The sequence below is a fragment of the Sinocyclocheilus anshuiensis genome, unplaced genomic scaffold (genome assembly GCF_001515605.1).
Source record: "Sinocyclocheilus anshuiensis isolate Anshui unplaced genomic scaffold, SAMN03320099.WGS_v1.1 scaffold813, whole genome shotgun sequence".
Taxonomy (NCBI): Eukaryota; Metazoa; Chordata; class Actinopteri; order Cypriniformes; family Cyprinidae; genus Sinocyclocheilus; species Sinocyclocheilus anshuiensis.
The window spans coordinates 1,879,520-1,898,422 of record NW_015540942.1 but is presented as its reverse complement, the minus strand read 5'-3'; the positions used below and the strand labels follow the sequence as shown (position 1 = coordinate 1,898,422).

Below are 18,903 nucleotides of genomic sequence, written 5' to 3'. Positions count from 1 at the left end.
AGTACCTCAATTTTTACTGTAGTATCAATTAAATAAAATATTAAAACATAGAAAATGTGTTTGTAGGTCACTAATCAAATAAGCTAATTTGTGACATTGGCAGTGGGAACTGTATGAAGGTTTCCTTCATCATGATAACATGAATGTCAACTTTTGCTCAGTCCTGCTTTTTTTAAAGTCGTCATGAAACAGAAACCATCTTCTCTTCCCTATTGTGACATTTATATCCAAGTGAAATGGCTTCTCGAATGAGAAAAATGTAATTGATTGGATTGTTGGTCATTGTCGTTTGCTAATTGCTGCCATCTCAGGTGAGTGACAGGTTGCAGGAGGGAGGAATTATTGTCCAGCCCTCGCACCGGTGCACACGTGATCAGAGAAGAGATGCTGTTGTGAGGGGGAGGGTAAGGAAAAGTTCATGTTTATGATTAAAGATTATGAGTGCACATTAATTTTAAAAAGATGTGCACGGATAAATCATTTATAATAAACACTGCAATATTCCGTAGAAAAATAATAAGCAAATAAGAAATACTACATGTAACTTCTCACTCATTATTATGCTGATGTTATAGCCTAATTTGTAATAAAATAATATTTAGTTAAAAGCAAAACAGACCCACTAAGTTGTCTCATACTTTTGAACCCCACTGTTTGTACGATGTCCTTCAGTTTACTTAATTCTTGAGAAGTTCAGCATCTATTCCCTGATCGTCTCTGAGCTGCCTCTTTGGGATTAAGAGCCAATTACTGTCTAATTCCCATCAAACCTCACATTACCTGGAAGTGAAACTGCTTCCTTTGGTTGCACAGAATAATTATTTCATGTACATGAATACTTGCATTTGAAGAGAGAGTACTGATGCTATGATGCATTAATTATTTAAGATAAGACATTCAGTTGCAGGAGAAACATCTGCTTGTCAGGGTTCCTCATATGTATTTAATATTTTTTTTAAATGATTATTCATATCCAGTTCATAACTTGATGCTATTTCTAATGTTTTCTTTCAAAGTCCTTTTCAATGTGTCACTTTTGCATGGTACTGTGTCTCTAATAGTTTATAAAGCAGTGACTCAGCTTATCTACAATGCTTGCCTTGTTCTGCGTAACCTGAAACGATTCCACTAAAGAATCATTATCAAACAGAAGCAGCAATGTATCAAAACATCATAAGGGTACTTTTGTCATGGCACTGTATATTATGTATTATGCCAGAGGTACAATCAGTGAAGCAGTTGGCAGCTGGGATGTGCGCTCTCGCTCATGCATTTAAATGTTTAACCCAGTTCATTAGAGCCTTTATCCCGTTAATTACGCGAGTCTTGTGCCTCCAAGATGAGGGTGTTTTTAAAAGAGATGGACATGCTCCCAGATGGAACCCCCTCAGGATGGACATCAGTTGTCTTTGTCACATTTATTAGGGTCTTTTGGGAGACATGTATTCCAGTGACTATATTGAACCCAGGAGTCTATTTAATGGAGAATGACAATATAAAATCTATTCTTGCATCCTGTCGGGAAGTATGTAATAAGAGGCTGTGCTTATATATTGTACAGATTTATTTAGGTAATTCTTTGAATACTACACTCGAAGATGTAGGTTTGAATAAGGTAAAGAATAAATAAGGTAAGAATACATTTCTTTTATGGGTTTTAAAATAGATTTTCTGGTCCACTCCACTGCTTCTGTTGAATGACACCCACCCCCTCACCACGCGCTCACTCAGTATGTGGTGTCTGTGGCTTCCCACTCCGGTCTCAGAGTGAGAGGGATCTAGACTAACTGAGCTGTACTCACACTAAGAGCCTGTTGAGGATGGAGGGGAGGGGATTTCCAAGGCAATTCAGTCGGTGTAGAGCTTTTATCAATGAGGGCTCTGTCTTACCTCAGCAACATCCTAACCACCATTGTCAACTGAAGTCACCACTCTCTATGAAAGCGGACAACAGAGACAGCCTGCAAAGACAGCAAAAGGCAGTTGATTGGCTGGCAACAGGCAGAGTGGCCAATCAGAATTCTGGGCTACACTCTGTATCATTGCACATCGGGAAAGCATAGCAGTCGTAAATGTGAGACAAGGTACAAAAAAATGAATTAGAAAATGATCTTGTTTTGTCATTCATAAGTTACATATTGATAAGTCAGCATATTTCCCTAATTTATAGATAGAGGAGGCAATATTGAGAATGCTGATAATATATTTGATGTTGTGATGATTGTTATATATAGCCTGTCAAAATCAGATCCTGCATGCTTTTTGGGAGAAGGAGGATGTGGAAGTGAGTAGGCTGATTAAAGAGCTAATCTTTGTGTGTGGCTGTGGTGTGAGAGGGATAATGCCAAGCTGGGTCAACTGATACTCTATACAGGGATTTAGTATGAGTATAGAGACCAACAGACTTTTTCACTGTCTGAACAGAGGGCGAACAATGAAATCCATCCCAATGTCACACGACTGATTTTTGATACAATACAGTGAGTTATTGTTTGATTTAGTCCTCCAAAATTACTTTTAAATGACGAGAACACAAGTGGTTGATGTTTGAGCAAGTTAAAAAAAAACACGGTTGGAAGTCATAGTTGGATTGTACATTAATTGGGCTAATTACAAAATTAAATAATTAGTGATCATTTAATTAGATATATTAGTAGAATGTAATATTTTTTCCCTTTGTTTTAAAATTGATCAAAGATACTTTACAAAACACATATTAAATAAACAACAAACAGTGAACCAACACAATGGTATAATCAAAATTCCTTCCCAGTACTTGTTTTCTCTGCATCATTATATAAATAAATATATAGTGAAATATTACTGGGAGTTAAGGTGTGTGATTAATAATGTATAATTATTAAAAGTTAACAGTAATATTATTTGTTAATTTATTATTATGCAAAATTATGAATATTATGTTTTTATAACCTTAAAATGTCTTTTTATTTAAACATTTTAAATAGATTTAATTAAATTTTTTTTTTATAAAATAGAACGTTTAAGCAGTACTTAACCATTTACAGTGTAAACATTTACTTCTCTTATGTATGTATTATGTGCTGGCCAATTAAAGAAAGGGGAGGTTGTGTCAGATGCCCAAATGTCATGTAATGCATAAGAATGTATGCAAACAATTACTCTGTTATTGTGTCTGTTTCTGTACTGTTCCCTTTGTCAGTTACCTCTTTTTTAATCCTCTGTTTTTCAGTTTGGTTTATGGGAGCTCCAGATCCTCCCATCCAGACTCAGAACTCCTCCACCGTCAACCTTATGCCACACCACACCCCCTGCAAGGATATGCAACAAATCATCATCCAGGCACTTCTGGACAAGGTGGAGCATGGGGCACAGGAAGGAGCTTAGGTAAGGTCTACAAAATTATGTAATTAATTACTGGAAAATTACTGATGTTGTTTCATCCAGCTAGTTTGAGTATAATTTTGTGACAGCACATAAAAACTTATTTCTTCAGAAATTGCTTTGATTTTTGATTTAACTTTGATTAACTTTGATTTAACACTGTACTGACCTCTGCACAGTACTGTATTCATTGTGTACCTTGATGTTGAGATGATAAAAAAAAGACATCCTCTGAGCAGGTGTTAGACTTTGTCTTAATAATCGTCTTTTGCAGGGCTCTCAGGCTTGTTTGATACTGGACTACACCATGGTAAATGTGAGACAAGGTACAAAAAAATGAATTAGAAAATGATCTTGTTTTGTCATTCATAAGTTACATATTGATAAGTCAGCATATTTCCCTAATTTATAGATAGAGGAGGCAATATTGAGAATGCTGATAATATATTTGATGTTGTGATGATTGTTATATATAGCCTGTCAAAATCAGATCCTGCATGCTTTTTGGGAGAAGGAGGATGTGGAAGTGAGTAGGCTGATTAAAGAGCTAATCTTTGTGTGTGGCTGTGGTGTGAGAGGGATAATGCCAAGCTGGGTCAACTGATACTCTATACAGGGATTTAGTATGAGTATAGAGACCAACAGACTTTTTCACTGTCTGAACAGAGGGCGAACAATGAAATCCATCCCAATGTCACACGACTGATTTTTGATACAATACAGTGAGTTATTGTTTGATTTAGTCCTCCAAAATTACTTTTAAATGACGAGAACACAAGTGGTTGATGTTTGAGCAAGTTAAAAAAAAACACGGTTGGAAGTCATAGTTGGATTGTACATTAATTGGGCTAATTACAAAATTAAATAATTAGTGATCATTTAATTAGATATATTAGTAGAATGTAATATTTTTTCCCTTTGTTTTAAAATTGATCAAAGATACTTTACAAAACACATATTAAATAAACAACAAACAGTGAACCAACACAATGGTATAATCAAAATTCCTTCCCAGTACTTGTTTTCTCTGCATCATTATATAAATAAATATATAGTGAAATATTACTGGGAGTTAAGGTGTGTGATTAATAATGTATAATTATTAAAAGTTAACAGTAATATTATTTGTTAATTTATTATTATGCAAAATTATGAATATTATGTTTTTATAACCTTAAAATGTCTTTTTATTTAAACATTTTAAATAGATTTAATTAAATTTTTTTTTTATAAAATAGAACGTTTAAGCAGTACTTAACCATTTACAGTGTAAACATTTACTTCTCTTATGTATGTATTATGTGCTGGCCAATTAAAGAAAGGGGAGGTTGTGTCAGATGCCCAAATGTCATGTAATGCATAAGAATGTATGCAAACAATTACTCTGTTATTGTGTCTGTTTCTGTACTGTTCCCTTTGTCAGTTACCTCTTTTTTAATCCTCTGTTTTTCAGTTTGGTTTATGGGAGCTCCAGATCCTCCCATCCAGACTCAGAACTCCTCCACCGTCAACCTTATGCCACACCACACCCCCTGCAAGGATATGCAACAAATCATCATCCAGGCACTTCTGGACAAGGTGGAGCATGGGGCACAGGAAGGAGCTTAGGTAAGGTCTACAAAATTATGTAATTAATTACTGGAAAATTACTGATGTTGTTTCATCCAGCTAGTTTGAGTATAATTTTGTGACAGCACATAAAAACTTATTTCTTCAGAAATTGCTTTGATTTTTGATTTAACTTTGATTAACTTTGATTTAACACTGTACTGACCTCTGCACAGTACTGTATTCATTGTGTACCTTGATGTTGAGATGATAAAAAAAAGACATCCTCTGAGCAGGTGTTAGACTTTGTCTTAATAATCGTCTTTTGCAGGGCTCTCAGGCTTGTTTGATACTGGACTACACCATGCAAGTCCCTCAGGACCAGATGCTTCAGTTATGAACTTGATCTCTGCTTTGGAATCCCGAGGTGCTCAGCCACCCCCCTCTGCCTCTTCCCTTCTCTCCCAATTTCGCACCCCCTCCTGGCAAACTGGTTAGTATTTTGAGTTATTGAATGTAGAATTATCTAATTATAAACACAGAAATATATCATGAAATAAAGATAGAGAATCACCTTATTAACTGCTGAATCATTTTCTTTTTCCTTTCCTTTCTCTCTCTGTTGTTGTAGCAATGCATACTCCAGCCCCTGCAGAGCTATTCATTTCTGGTGCACTACCTGGCTCTGGCTCATTTCCCTCTTCCTCTGCTCTGTCGGCATATCAGCACCCTGCATCCTTCTCAGGGCGCTCCTTCCCTGGAGTGACCCCATCATTATCTCTGCAGGACACGCCTACCTTCAGTCCTACTTCCAATGGTCTTCTGTCACCACATGATCCTTTGCTACACATTAAAACACCCTCCCAGTCAAGTCTTGGCTTTGACCGTCTTCTGTCTTCACAGAGTGGGACTGCTTCATATAGAGGGCCACAAGAGCACAGTAGTGCTCCTCCACCACAAGCACCTGCATCCTCATCAACACGCCATTTACCACCTCAGTTTAACCTGCTGTCCTCACAGCTGCAGGATCAGTCCTCTCAGCTCTACAATTCCTCTGTTTTTTCTTCTGCACCCCCTCAACCGCCACAGTCCCAGGAAAGAGCCATCTCCAGGCAAGACAGTGTGATCAAGCACTACCAGAGACCTTCTCCTGGACAGTCTCAACTATCCTCTTCCACACCTCATCCCCTACAACACTATCTTAGTTGTGGTGCATCAGGATACCAGCAGATACCCCATCATCGGCATGGCTCCTCCATAAACTGTAGTCCACTGGGTGAGCAGAGTCCATCATCTGACCCCAAACCCTCTCCCCGATCAGAGCAGATATATCGTCCTATTATCCAGCCCCCGTACACTTCCTCCTCAGTCTCCTCCTCAGCTGGTTCGGCTGGTGGTATTGGGACAACAGGAAAGAGTGCCAGTTCAAGTAGTGGCTACTCTTCCTCTGGCTCTTCCTCATCTCGAACCCCTCACACTCCTCCTTCAGCTTCTTCCACCTCCTCTTCTTCCTCTTCTGCCTCTAATCCTAATGTCTCATCCAGTACCTCCTCTGCACCCTCAAGGCAGCAACCACCACCCCAATCAACACCGCAACCCCCACCACCTCCACCTCCAACAGTGTCATCCTCTTCTACGCAGCAGCAGCCACCCAAACCTTGCCTGTCTACATATGGCTCTCCAGTTGCTCCTGTCAAGCCAACTGCTGGCCTTCCTGGTCAAACCCCACCACAGCAACAGTCATATTCACCAAGCCAGCCACCCACCTCTCACTTGCCCCAGCCATATGGGGGATTCAGTTCTCCGCAGGCTCAGGATCTTGTTTCCAGCCTTGGGGGGACAGGAAAAGCTTATGGAAGTCTTGGAACTGCAGGACGTTCATTTTCAGCTGAGGTGGTCTATGGCTCTGATTCAGGATATGGTTCTTTGCCACCATCTCTTGGAGGGGCAGGAAGTCCCTCACTGGGCTATGGTGGTACAGGACATTCACCTGCCCTAATGGTGTCTGGAGGTGGTACTGGTACAACAAACAGTACCACCGGATCCGGAGCAGGTAGTTCAGGAAGTGTGGGGGGTGGTTCAGGTGGTGGTAGTGCTAGTGTAGCAAGTGGTGGAGGATCATACCACCTGCCAGATTCCAGCCCGTCACCCTCAAGTAATTCTGGAATAATCCGCCCAGGTCTGCACTCCCCTGCCCCAACTCGCCCTGCACAATCACCTGGAGGAAATGGGGGCAACAAGTACCTATCCTCAGTTCTTTCCCCAGCATTTCTGGCTTCTCCACAAGGATATTCAGACACAAGGTTGCCACCCCAGCAATCACAGTCTTATCACACAACGCCACCAAAATCTAAGTCTGATTCTGATATGCTTGGGGTAGAAAGATCTCAAGAGGAGGACGAAGAAGATGAGGATGACTTTTTGATTCAGCACTTATTGCACTCACAGAGTCCAGCACCAAATCCCTCCCAGCATCATTCTCAGCAAGCTCAGCAAGTAGCCTCACAACAACCGCAGTCCCAGTCCATTTCCCAGAGTAGAGATGGAGGAAAGTCTCTCTCTGCTTATGAACTAAGCAAGGCATCTGAAGAACGTTATCATCTACAGAGTGTCATTCGGACTAATAATACCACCAACAATGTGGCTTCAGTTGCTACTGGCTCTTGTGGTCCAGGCACAGGTTTAGAGAACCAGTTGGAGATGTCTCTGAAAAAGCAGCAACAGACTAAGTCTGATAGAGTGCTTGCTGGAGCTGGTGCAAATGGTGGCCGAGGTGCAGTTGATTCTTTGTCACATACTCATTCTCATGGTCAACATGACTCCCTTGGTTCAGTGGTTCACTATGGCGGAGGAGACCCTTATAGTCATCAGACACATCAACATCACCCTACTCACCCATCACACCCTCAGCATTCACAGCACCCTCATCCCCATTCAATGTCCCACTCACATATAGATCTTAAGAAAGCTCAGGATCCTTCAGAATTACCCTACCTACGAAAGACTCCAGACTCTCAGCAGCAACAGACCCAGTCCTCTCTTGGACTAATGGATTCTCCACCCGACCCGTCTCAGCAAATCTCCCAGGCTCACCTTCTCCAGTCTGTCCTTTCGCATACCACTCGAAACAAGATGGACAACCAACAAACTCCTTCACAGCAACAACAACACTCAATGACTCAACAAGCCATGATTAGACCAACTGGGGGATTAGGTACTAATGGCTCTGGAGGAGTAGACACTCAGCCACAGGCCTCTCAACTTCAACTCCAGCTCCAGTCCCAAACTATGGAGGTCCACTATGGACCTGAGGCTCAGCGAAACCAAAGCCAGTCAAGTCAGAATTCTGTTTCACCACTAGACATGCTAGAGAGATCTCTCTCCAGAACAAATAGTCGGGAAGGGCCAGGCCCAGCTGACAGAGTTGGTGCAGGAGATGGGAGCAGCACTGATCATCACAGACAACAGCAACAACATAGGATGTCCTCACACCATCAGTCCCACCACCCTCAACAACCACCAGCAGAGCTTCATGATTTCTTGTCTGATTCGGATTTGAGCATGTCAACCCCCTCTCATTTGCACCATATGGCCTCACACCATCCACCTCCTCATGCCCACCATCAGCCACAGGCACACTCTCACCATCAGCATCCTCACCAGCACCCTCACCACATGCAACCAACTTCTGGACCTCCACAGCCCCAATCCCATCTCAGGGAACAAGAGCCACAGCTCTCACAGCCACAGCTGGATCAGCTCAAAGAGCATCAATATGACACTGGTAGCCCTGTGGGAAAAACAGCTCAGAACCAGGTTCAGAGCCAAGACCAGCAACAACGGTTCATGCCACTGACATCTATTTGTTTCCCAGATTCACTTCTCCAAGATGAGGATCGTTCCTTTTTTCCAGGTATGGAGGATATGTTCTGCTCTGAGGACTACAAGGCAAGTTGTGCTGGAGGTGGTGGAAGTGCAGGACAAGGGGGTGAGGATGGTGTGCCAGAGGCACGTGGAACAGTACAAGATGGAATGGATGCAGTTAAAGCTACAAGTGGTGGAGGAGGTGCATATGACATGATGAGTCACCATGGTGATCAGGGTTATGGGCAGTATTGTCATAGTTTGTCTGAATCTGGCAATGGCACTATGCACTTAGATCTGGACCCCTTGAAATCCCATGAACTCCCATCCACTGTAAACACAGAACAACTAGGCTTAATTCAGTCTCAGGGCCCAGGCCTTGGGATGGGCAGCACAGGACACGTAGTGGACGGAACTGGAAACAAAATGATGGTCTCTGCGGGTGTAGGTAGTGGTCCTGGCACAGGGGGACTCACCTCACCAATCTTTTGTTCCTCTAGACCTAAAAAACTTTTGAAAACAAGCTCTTTTCACCTCCTTAAACAGAGGAAAGAGCCTAATGCCCAATCACAGGCTAAGAAGAACTATGCTCAAGAATATGAATTTGAGGATGATGAAGATAAAGCAGATGTTCCAGCTGACATCCGCTTAAACAGCAGACGTCTGCCAGACTTGCTTCCTGATCTTGTTTCTAGTTGCAGAAAGTCTGGAAGTGGTTCAGGAGTTGGCAGTTTAAGCCCTTTGATGGGTGATTTAGATTTCTGCCACCCCTCAGGGTACCAATCCCTTGGACCTCCTCCACAGCTGCTCACACATGATGGCCCAAAGAAAAGGGGGAGGAAACCCACCAAACCTAAACGTGAGGGTCCACGAAGACCCAGGGGTAGGCCACGTATTCGGCCTCTTCCTGAGCCTCCATATTGCAGGAACATGATGGGACCTGGTGGAGAGAGTAGAAGGGGCCGTGGTCGAGGAAGAGGACGTGGAAGGAAAGATGATCAAATGCTAGAAATGCACAGAGACATGAACAAGGGGCAGAACTACCAACAACAAGCACCTCACCTCCATCATCAGCCACAGTTACAACAGCACATGCACCACCATCTACAGCAGCAACAGCAGCACCAACCACAACATATGCATCAACAGCAGCACCTACATGTACAACAACTTCATCAACACCATCAACTTGCACAGCATCAGCCTCAGCAACAATACCAGGAACCCATCAAACCAATCAAAGTAAGTAAAAGGTTACGATTTGCACCAATGGAAAGAATTATGTTTGTGGGAATGATGGATCAATGAAACTGTGACAAGTGTAAAAGCATGTATTGATTCAAGAAATACCTTTTATGTAAATACTTAAATATAGTAATTGCTTAATTGTTTTCCTCCCAGATTAAGCTCCCTATTCCTTCCATACCCTCGTCTGACTCCCTACTGAGGACAGACTCCCTGTCTAGTACAGATCCAGTTTTGTCTGATGGTTCAGTAGGTTCTGCACCATCACTTGGTTTGAGCCCAGGGCCCACTACCAGTGTGGACATGAACAGAACTGACATGAACAGAAATGATATGAGCTGTGGTCAGGAAAAGATGAAGCAGAAACCCCAAGAGGTGAGTCTCGGCTTGCAAAAATGTTAACAGAAAATGTTTAAATAACTCCAGATGTTCTACGTATGTAAAATGCAGAGCAAATGTCAATTCTGTGGTTTTGCATTTAAGGAAATTATTTATTGCAATATCTCTATTGCAACAAATATCTCTTTCATAATATCTAATATCTCTTTCATAATCTTTAGAAAGATAAATTGGTGTCTTTCAAAAATTAGCATAAAGATACACCATAAAATCAGTTGTGACAACCTCACTTTTTGCAACCTATGTGTCTAAAAACATAACAAACAATGTGCTAGTTCATATTGGGTCCTTTTGATGTCCTCAAATGACCTGCAGATTTAGAGCAAAGTTTAGTGGAGGAGGTGCATATAGATATTTTGTGGAAGACTTGCCAGGCTGTGTTGGCAGCTGTGATAGATTAATTTTACCAAATTAAAATGCTTTGCTAAATTTGTTCTTTTTAGTTAAAACATTTCTTTTCTTTTCTTTTCTTAAAGTTTTTAGGGTACTTGTAAATTGATTTATCAAGCATATTTATTTATAGTCATTTTTGTTAGCAGTGCACAGCACTGTTAGACAATAGTAGAAGGGATTGGTGAGAAGCAGCATGTGAAATAAGTTGTGATTTATGCAAATGCAAAAGGAATGTCAATTACTGAGCTGCGACCAAGCTCACTATGAGTAGATGATCAACAACCTGAGTAGGATCTTTCCAAATACATAAAAATCTAGATGATGATGAAATGGTTTGACATAATTTGAAAAAATACATGTCAAAGTCACAAATATTTTGTCCTAAATGTGGAAAGTAAACATCTGCTGTAACATTATGAAATGTTGTCAGACCAAAACCATGTTTTAAAGCATGAAGATTCAATAACTCAACAACATTTTACAGCCGTAATCAAGTTATGCCCTCCTCCATATGTTTAAATTGCACTTATGAAATGTCCTCTGTTGCCTCAGCAACAAGTAGCCTCATGAAAGAAGGGTGGAAGAGCCAGGGTATGTGCAATTTTAATGATTTATGTGTCTGCAGATGTCCTGGGAGGGAGACATAGATGACCAAATGACCCCAGAGGCCTGGACCACCATGCAGAAGCTTTCTGGCTCAGTAAGACTTCAATTTATTCTTATTCTATTTCCATTTTCCAGTTGTAATTCGATAAGAAGACAATAAACCACTCATATTTTGACCAAAAGACACATTACTAAATTATACATAAAATGAATTTTGGATTTCTTTCACAGTTATTTTACTAGGGAAGCATTGTTCTCAGTGAATGCACTTTGCCACTAGAGGGAGCAGAGTACATAGACTAAGATGATTGGCAGGCCACCCTGATGACAGTTCTTAAAAAATGCAATAAAAGAAAGGGAGAGCGCTGTTGCTAGGGTGGCTGTTGCTAAGGTTACTGATTCATAGTAACCATCATCAACCACCCTGCTGTTTAGTAAGGTGTTTTACCTCCTTCTAGACAAACCTAACATAAGAGAGTGGGACTACAGTGATTATATAATTTAAAGATGTTAATCATTGTCATCTATTTGTAAGCTGTTTTCTGGTTCTTTCTTTTTCATATATTTGCCTTCTGCGTAAACATTTCCATGCTATTTGACACTTATTGCTTGTATTTTGCCATCTGCACCTTTCATTTCTCTGCACCTCTCGCTCATAGATGGAGGAGAAATCTTCAGAGCTGAAGTCGGGTTTTATATCTTCCTTTCTGGATTTTCTGAAAACGGGGAAGAAGCAGGCGGGCACTGATGCTCCACCTGTGGACGGATGCACTTCCACAGATTCCTCTTCAGTAAAGGGAGGCATTCGTCCATTATCTCCACAACCACCGCCTCCTCCACCTCCCCCCTTCGAAGACAACGAGGGTGATGGAAGCCTGGGTCTCAGTAACTGTCCGTCCCCCTGTAAAAGACTTGACGAGGAGCTCAAGAGGAACCTAGAGACCCTGCCGTCATTCTCCTCAGACGAGGAAGACTCTGTCAGTAAGAACCAGGACCTACAGAAGAGCATCTCATCAGCCATTTCTGCCCTCTATGACACACCCCACAGTCTCTCTGCAGTTCCACCTCCTACACCATCACCACCCACTCCGCAGACGGTGTCTCTTAACACACCCCCGCCACCCCCACAACCTGAGTCTGTTCCGCATGTACACACTGAACCTGAGACAGAAATAAACATGTCACAGGAACTGGATTCGCTCTCACGGCCCAACCTGCAGGAGGAGGCACATGTTCCAGGCAAGGATGAGGAACTGGAAGAACCTGTGCTGGAGGTACATGAAGAAATAAATCAGGAAGAAGACAGACAGATTGAATGTGAGGAGGAAGAAGAGGAGTTGGAAGAAGACAGAAGTGAGAAGGAGGAAGTTGATCAGATAAGGACAGAGGAGCGCAAGCAGGAAGAAGAAGAAGAGCCTGAGTATGAAATGCTGGGTGCTCCCAAGGTTGATGGTGAGTATATTAACATGTCTACAGTCAGATATTAAAATCAATGAAATGTAAATGCTTCCTTCTTTTCTCAACTGTATCCCCTGTTTTATTGTGGTGCGCACTGAAGATATTGGTACTCTTAAGGTAAAAATCCCTTGCTTTTTTGTTTTTGTAGTTTTCTATGTATACAGTTAATATTTAGATGCTTGCAGGGATTCACCCAAAAATGATAATTCTGTCATCATTACTCACCTTCATGTCGTTCTAGTCCTGTATGACTCCGTTTCTTCTGTGGAACATAAAAGAAGATAATTTGAAGAATGCCGATAACCAAACAGTTTTGAGTCCCTTTGACTTCTATTGTATGGTCAAACATTGTAATTGAAGTCAATGGGAACTAAAACCGTTTGGTTGCCAACATTCTTTAAATTATCTTCTTTTGCATTACGCATACAAAAGAATGTCATACATGGTACAACATGAGGAAGAGTAAATGATGAAAGAATTGTAATTTTTGGGTGGACTATCCTTTTAATATTTTAATAGTAAAGTCGCAATGAAACGGACATAGTGACAGATCTTTTCTTCCGTAGTGTGACATACATCCGAGTGAAACAGATTATCAGAAAAGAAAAAAAGTTGGGTGGGGACTTAATTCTGTCTATCGCAGAGCTCTCCAACCCTGCTCCCATACCCCTTTTCCACCAAGGCAGTTTGGGTGCTGGTTCAGAGCCAGAGCCTAGTTTCAAATCGGTTCTTGCAAGCTGCAACCTCCCGCTCTCTCTCGTGAAGCCAACACGGAAGTGACTTAAACTGTAATTCATCAACTGGCCGCTAGAGGCTGGCTGCAAAAGGGAGTCAATCCCATAGACTCCCCATGTTAAAATGCCCAACTTTACAGCAGAAAAAAACGTTTACAGCCTGGTTCAAAAAATGATTTTGGTCTATATAGCTAATTTTGCCCTTCATACAGGGCTGTGAGGGGGGTGAATTTTTTTATAACTCATCCGTTTAAATTATATTAAGCCTTAAAGTTCTGCATAATTAAGGGTGTGGCCACTTGAGTGACAGGTGGATTGCCGCTGCTGTCACCACCGTCGAGCTAGGTGGGCGTGGCTTCAGCAACCAGCTCCCGCCTTTTTGCCCATTTTCGATTATCCGGGAGTGACGCGCGGTGACACGCTGCCAAGATGGCGACGGCCGGCTCCGCCTACTTTAGGCTTCAAAAACACTCTTCGGAAAACTGCGGGTGACGTCACGGACACTATGTCCATGTTTTTATACAGTCTATGGTTCTTTGTCTTTTGACACCCAAAGCACCAGCTCTGAACCAGGAAGTGGTTCATAAGTAGCACCAAAACATTTCTGGTCTAGAAGTAAGAACTGCTTGCGTCAGAGGCTGGAGGCGGGGTGACCGTGACCAACAAGACAAACAGAAACTTTTGACCTCCATTTTTGAAATAGCAGCTAAACACGACTGATGCAATTAATCAAAAACAACCGTGGTCTGTGGAGGAAGCTTCTTTCTTGCATTCTGGTCTCAATTATTAAGTTGGCTTGAAAAAAACAACTTACTGAAATCCTATTTCTTCTTCTTCTAATTCTTCTTCTTCTTCTTCTTCTTCTTCTTCTAATTCTTCTTCTTCTAATTCTTCTTCTTCTTCTTCTTCTTCTTCTAATTCTTCTTCTTCTTCTGAGACCAAATTTTAAAATGTATCTCCTAGACTTTTAAAGCTACAACCACTTCCCTTTTTTTTTTATAACAAAGCAAACTGATATGAAATAGTCTCTCAGCTTATTTTGGCCAAGAACTGCCAACTTCCAACAGGAACCACAATTTCTTTTTACTTTTTATGCTTTTTACGAGGGGGTGGATAAATCTTAAATGATACCAGAGATGAAACAATATCTTATTAAGTTGGCTTGAAAAAGCTACTACCGCCAAACTGACTCGGGTTGCTATATCTTTTCTACCTGATCCGGCTTACGGTTTTCGTAAACCAGACTATCAAAACCACCTAAAATCTCATAGACTTTAATTGAAAACTTTTATACAATGAGACATATGGTGTATTTCAGCTGTCTACTGCCATAGCAAAGCTTAAAAACTCCCTCCTGAAAAAACCTGCTAAAACCAGCCTAAGCTGATTGGCTGCTTTGGCTGGTCTCCCGTCATTTAAGCTTCCACTCTATCTAATATTTCTAATCTATCTATCTAGCTGGTTGGCTGCTTCCAGGCTGGTCTTAAAGTGGTTTTGGCACCTTTTTAGCTGGTCAGGCTGGTCTTAGCTGGTCAAGCTGTGAGACCTGCTAAAAGATCAACCAAGCTTAACCCATATATTTTCAACTTAAACCAGCTAGGCAACCAGTAACTTGCTAATCAGGCTAGAAACATGCTAGTGACATGCTAGTAACTTGCTAATCATGCTAATTACATGCTAGTCACTTGCAAGTCATGCTAGCATCATGCTATTGAATTGCTAGTCATGCTAACAACATGCTAGTTACTTGCTAATCATGCTAGCAACATGCTAGTAACTTACTAATCATGCTAGCAAAATGCTAGAAACTTGTTAACGACATGCTAGTCACTTGCTAATCATGCTGACAACATGCTAGTGTCTTGCTAGTCATGATAACAACATGCTAGTCACTTGCTAATCATGCTAGCAACATGCTAGTAACTTGTTAATAATGCTAGCAACATGCTAGAAACATGTTATGCAAGAAACATGCTAGTAGCATGCTAATCATGCTAGAAACATGCTAGTAACTTGCTAATCATGCTAGCGTCATGCTAGTCACTTGTTAGTCATGCTAACAACATGCTAGTTACTTGCTAATCATGCTAGCAACATGCTAGTAACTTACTAATCATGCTAGCAAAATGCTAGAAACTTGTTAACGACATGCTAGTCACTTGCTAATCATGCTGACAACATGCTAGTGTCTTGCTAGTCATGATAACAACATGCTAGTCACTTGCTAATCATGCTAGCAACATGCTAGTAACTTGTTAATAATGCTAGCAACATGCTAGAAACATGTTAATGACATTCTAGTAACTTTGCTAATCATGCTAACGACATGCTAGTCACTTGTTAGTCATGCTAGCAACATGCTAGTCACTTTGCTAATCATGTTAACAACATGATAGCGACATGCTAGTCACTTGCTAATCATGCTAGGAACATGCTAGAAACATGCTAACGACATGCTAGTAACTTGCTAATAATGCTAGTCACTTGCTAATCATGCTAGCAACATGCTAGTAACTTGCTAATAATGCTAGCAACATGCTAGAAACATGTTAACGACATTCTAGTAACTTTGCTAATCATGCTAACGACATGCTAGTCACTTGCTAATAATGCTAGTCACTTGCTAATCATGCTAGCAACATGTTAGTTACTTGTTAATAATGTCAGCAACATGATAGCGACATGCTAATCATGCTGGAAACACGCTAGCAACATGCTAGTAACATGTTAATTGTGCTAGCAAACATGTTAATCATGCTAGCAACATGCTAGTAAAATGCTAATCATGCTAAAAACCTGTTAACAACATGCTAGTCATGCTAGAAACAGTCTAGCAACCACCCCAGGTACCCTAGCAATATGTTTTATACCTATCTGTTTTTCTTATAGATTGTATTGCCTTGAAAACATTCAAACTTTAATCTTTAAAACTATTTTAACTTTCAAACTACTTCAAACTGAAAACTTTCAGACTGCAAGCTTTTAAAACTTTTTCAAACTTTCTAGCTAGGCTTTTTCAAGCCAACTTAAATTTTGTTTACAAACTTTTTGATCTAGTTCTCACTTGTAATCTCTGTCTATACAAACTACGGTGAGCTGCACAAACGTAGGTTCACAAAGCCATGAACATCAATAGCAACGCAATGTCCGCCATTGTTGATGGTGTGTTTGTGTTTGGCCCTGCCACGCTAGCGTTACTGGGAAAGATGACACGTATTCAGTGACGTAAGACCTGGCTCTGTGGTGGCTCTCTAGCCCATGGAAAGCAAACCGGTTCTTAGAAGGCTCGCCAGTCGAACCAACTCTGAACCGGCAATAGCACTAGCTCTGAACCAGCACCCGGTTCATGCTACCCAGAAAAGGGGCACTAGAGAGCTACTGTCCAGCAGTTCAGATCCAACCCCAATCAAATACACCTGAACCTGCTAATCAAGCTGTTCAGGGTAACTTGAAAATTACAGACAGGTGTGCTGAAACATGATAATGTCGTATTGTAGCACCTCTGTGTGTAGTCTCTGAAATTTCATTGCATTCCGATGCAATGACAATAAAAGCTTGAAATTGAAATTGAAATTATTGGAACTGTAGTCTGCAGAACGGTAGCACTCCAGGAGCAGGTTTGGAGATCCATGGTCTGTCTCTTGTTGTTTGAATTGAGAAGTGGGTGTTGCAGTCAAAAATAAATGCTTAGAGTCGATTGTGGAAAGCCAGGTTTAAGCAGACTAAATGATTGGGAAAATCTGCTATACATCAGTGAGAAGTCTGTTGCTTCTAAGGAAGGTCCAGTTATGTCAATTTAATTAAACATTACAAGGTCAAAAAATTAAATGTGCATGGATGAATCATTAACAATAAGATCTATAATATGCATTTGCAAAATAGAATATGAATTATGAAAAATTAGTTTTTATTTAATGCCGACTTAACTTGCTCAATTCTCATGACTTTTCTCAGCTGGCGCTGCAGACAGGACGAGAGCCTCCTCCAATATGGAGGGTCCAGAAAGCTCTGCTGCAGAAGTTCGCTCCTGAAATCAAAGATGGACAGCGACAGTTTTGTGCTACCAGTAATGTGAGTGTGTTTTTGTATTTGATAAGCATTGATAGCATGCATTGGATGGCTTGCATAAAAAAAGTAATACTACACCACCTCCTTAAACTCACGCTATCTGTCCTCTGTCACTCTTTGGCAGTATTTGGGCTACTTTGGAGATGCAAAGATGCGTTATCAGCGTTTATATGTCAAATTCTTGGAGAATGTGAATAAAAAGGATTATGTCCGAGTGTGCTCGCGGAAACCCTGGCATCGGCCCAGTCTCACACTGAGGTAATTTCACCCTAAATGCACTTCTGGAGCTACTGTGGTCCTGTACTATATTGCAGTTAATAGAGTAGTTACTGTTAATCAAAGAATTCTGTGATCATTTACTTACCCACATGCTTTCAAAACCTAAATGTTGTTGCTTTTTCCGTGGAGCACAGTATTTTTCAAGAATCTGCATACAGCTTGTTTAATAAAACAGTTCACAGTGGTGCTATGTCTATCAAGCATTAAAAAGAAAACAAAAAACACTAAAAAGGCACCATAAATGTGGTCCATCTGACTCATACGCTATATTCAGTCCTCTGCAATCATACAATAGGTTTGTGTGAGAAAGCAACACAATTTAAGTATTTATTTATTGATAATCTTTCAAATGCTTCAGCTCTCAAATAAAATATTGGCGTTATGATCATTGATTTTGAGATATGCGAGAGCTATTGACATTTGATGTTGCTGACGTAAAACCTGTGGCATAGGCTTAAATCTTAACAGAAATTCTTCACTATGAATGAACTGTCATTGTGTGGAAAAGACATTCCTCAGAAAAAAAAACAGTATATGGGTTTAAAATTACGCAAGGCTGAGTAAATAATGACAGAATTTTCATTTCAGGCAAACTGTCAATTTAATCAGTATATTGTCGTTGCTAAGATGAATGTCTTTTCTTCCTACCAGACGCCAGTCTCTTCCTAAGCCACAACCTGTACGCAGCCTGACTCCACCTCGCATGGAACGAGAGGATAGAGAGAAGGAGAGAGAGAGACAACGGGAGAAAGAGCAACGGGAACAAAGGGAAAAAGAAAAGGAGAAAGAGAGAGAAAGAGAAAAGGAAAGGGAGCGAGAACGAGAGAGGGAACAGATCGAGAAATCTAGGAGAGAAAAGGAGAAAGAGAAGTTAAGGGAGAGAGAACTTGAAAAGCAAAAAGAGAAGGAGAAACAAAAAGAAAGGGAAAAAGAGAAACACAAAGAA

At 40.9% G+C, this 18,903-nt stretch overlaps 1 protein-coding gene across 1 annotated transcript in view; it reads left to right on the top strand.

Annotated features, from left to right (window-relative positions):
* LOC107689691 (proline-rich protein 12-like) overlaps positions 1-18,903 on the top strand; it is a 27,670-nt gene that overhangs the window by 3,257 nt on the left and 5,510 nt on the right. Inside the window, exons 2-11 of the mRNA XM_016487810.1 lie at positions 3,212-3,366; positions 5,243-5,404; positions 5,543-10,017; positions 10,177-10,395; positions 11,438-11,512; positions 12,078-12,899; positions 17,165-17,242; positions 17,565-17,681; positions 17,803-17,936; positions 18,609-18,903. The exon at positions 18,609-18,903 is cut by the window's right edge and continues 373 nt beyond it. Of these exons, the coding sequence (XP_016343296.1) occupies positions 3,212-3,366; positions 5,243-5,404; positions 5,543-10,017; positions 10,177-10,395; positions 11,438-11,512; positions 12,078-12,899; positions 17,165-17,242; positions 17,565-17,681; positions 17,803-17,936; positions 18,609-18,903 (6,532 nt within the window). The remainder of the gene's footprint in view (positions 1-3,211; positions 3,367-5,242; positions 5,405-5,542; positions 10,018-10,176; positions 10,396-11,437; positions 11,513-12,077; positions 12,900-17,164; positions 17,243-17,564; positions 17,682-17,802; positions 17,937-18,608) is intronic.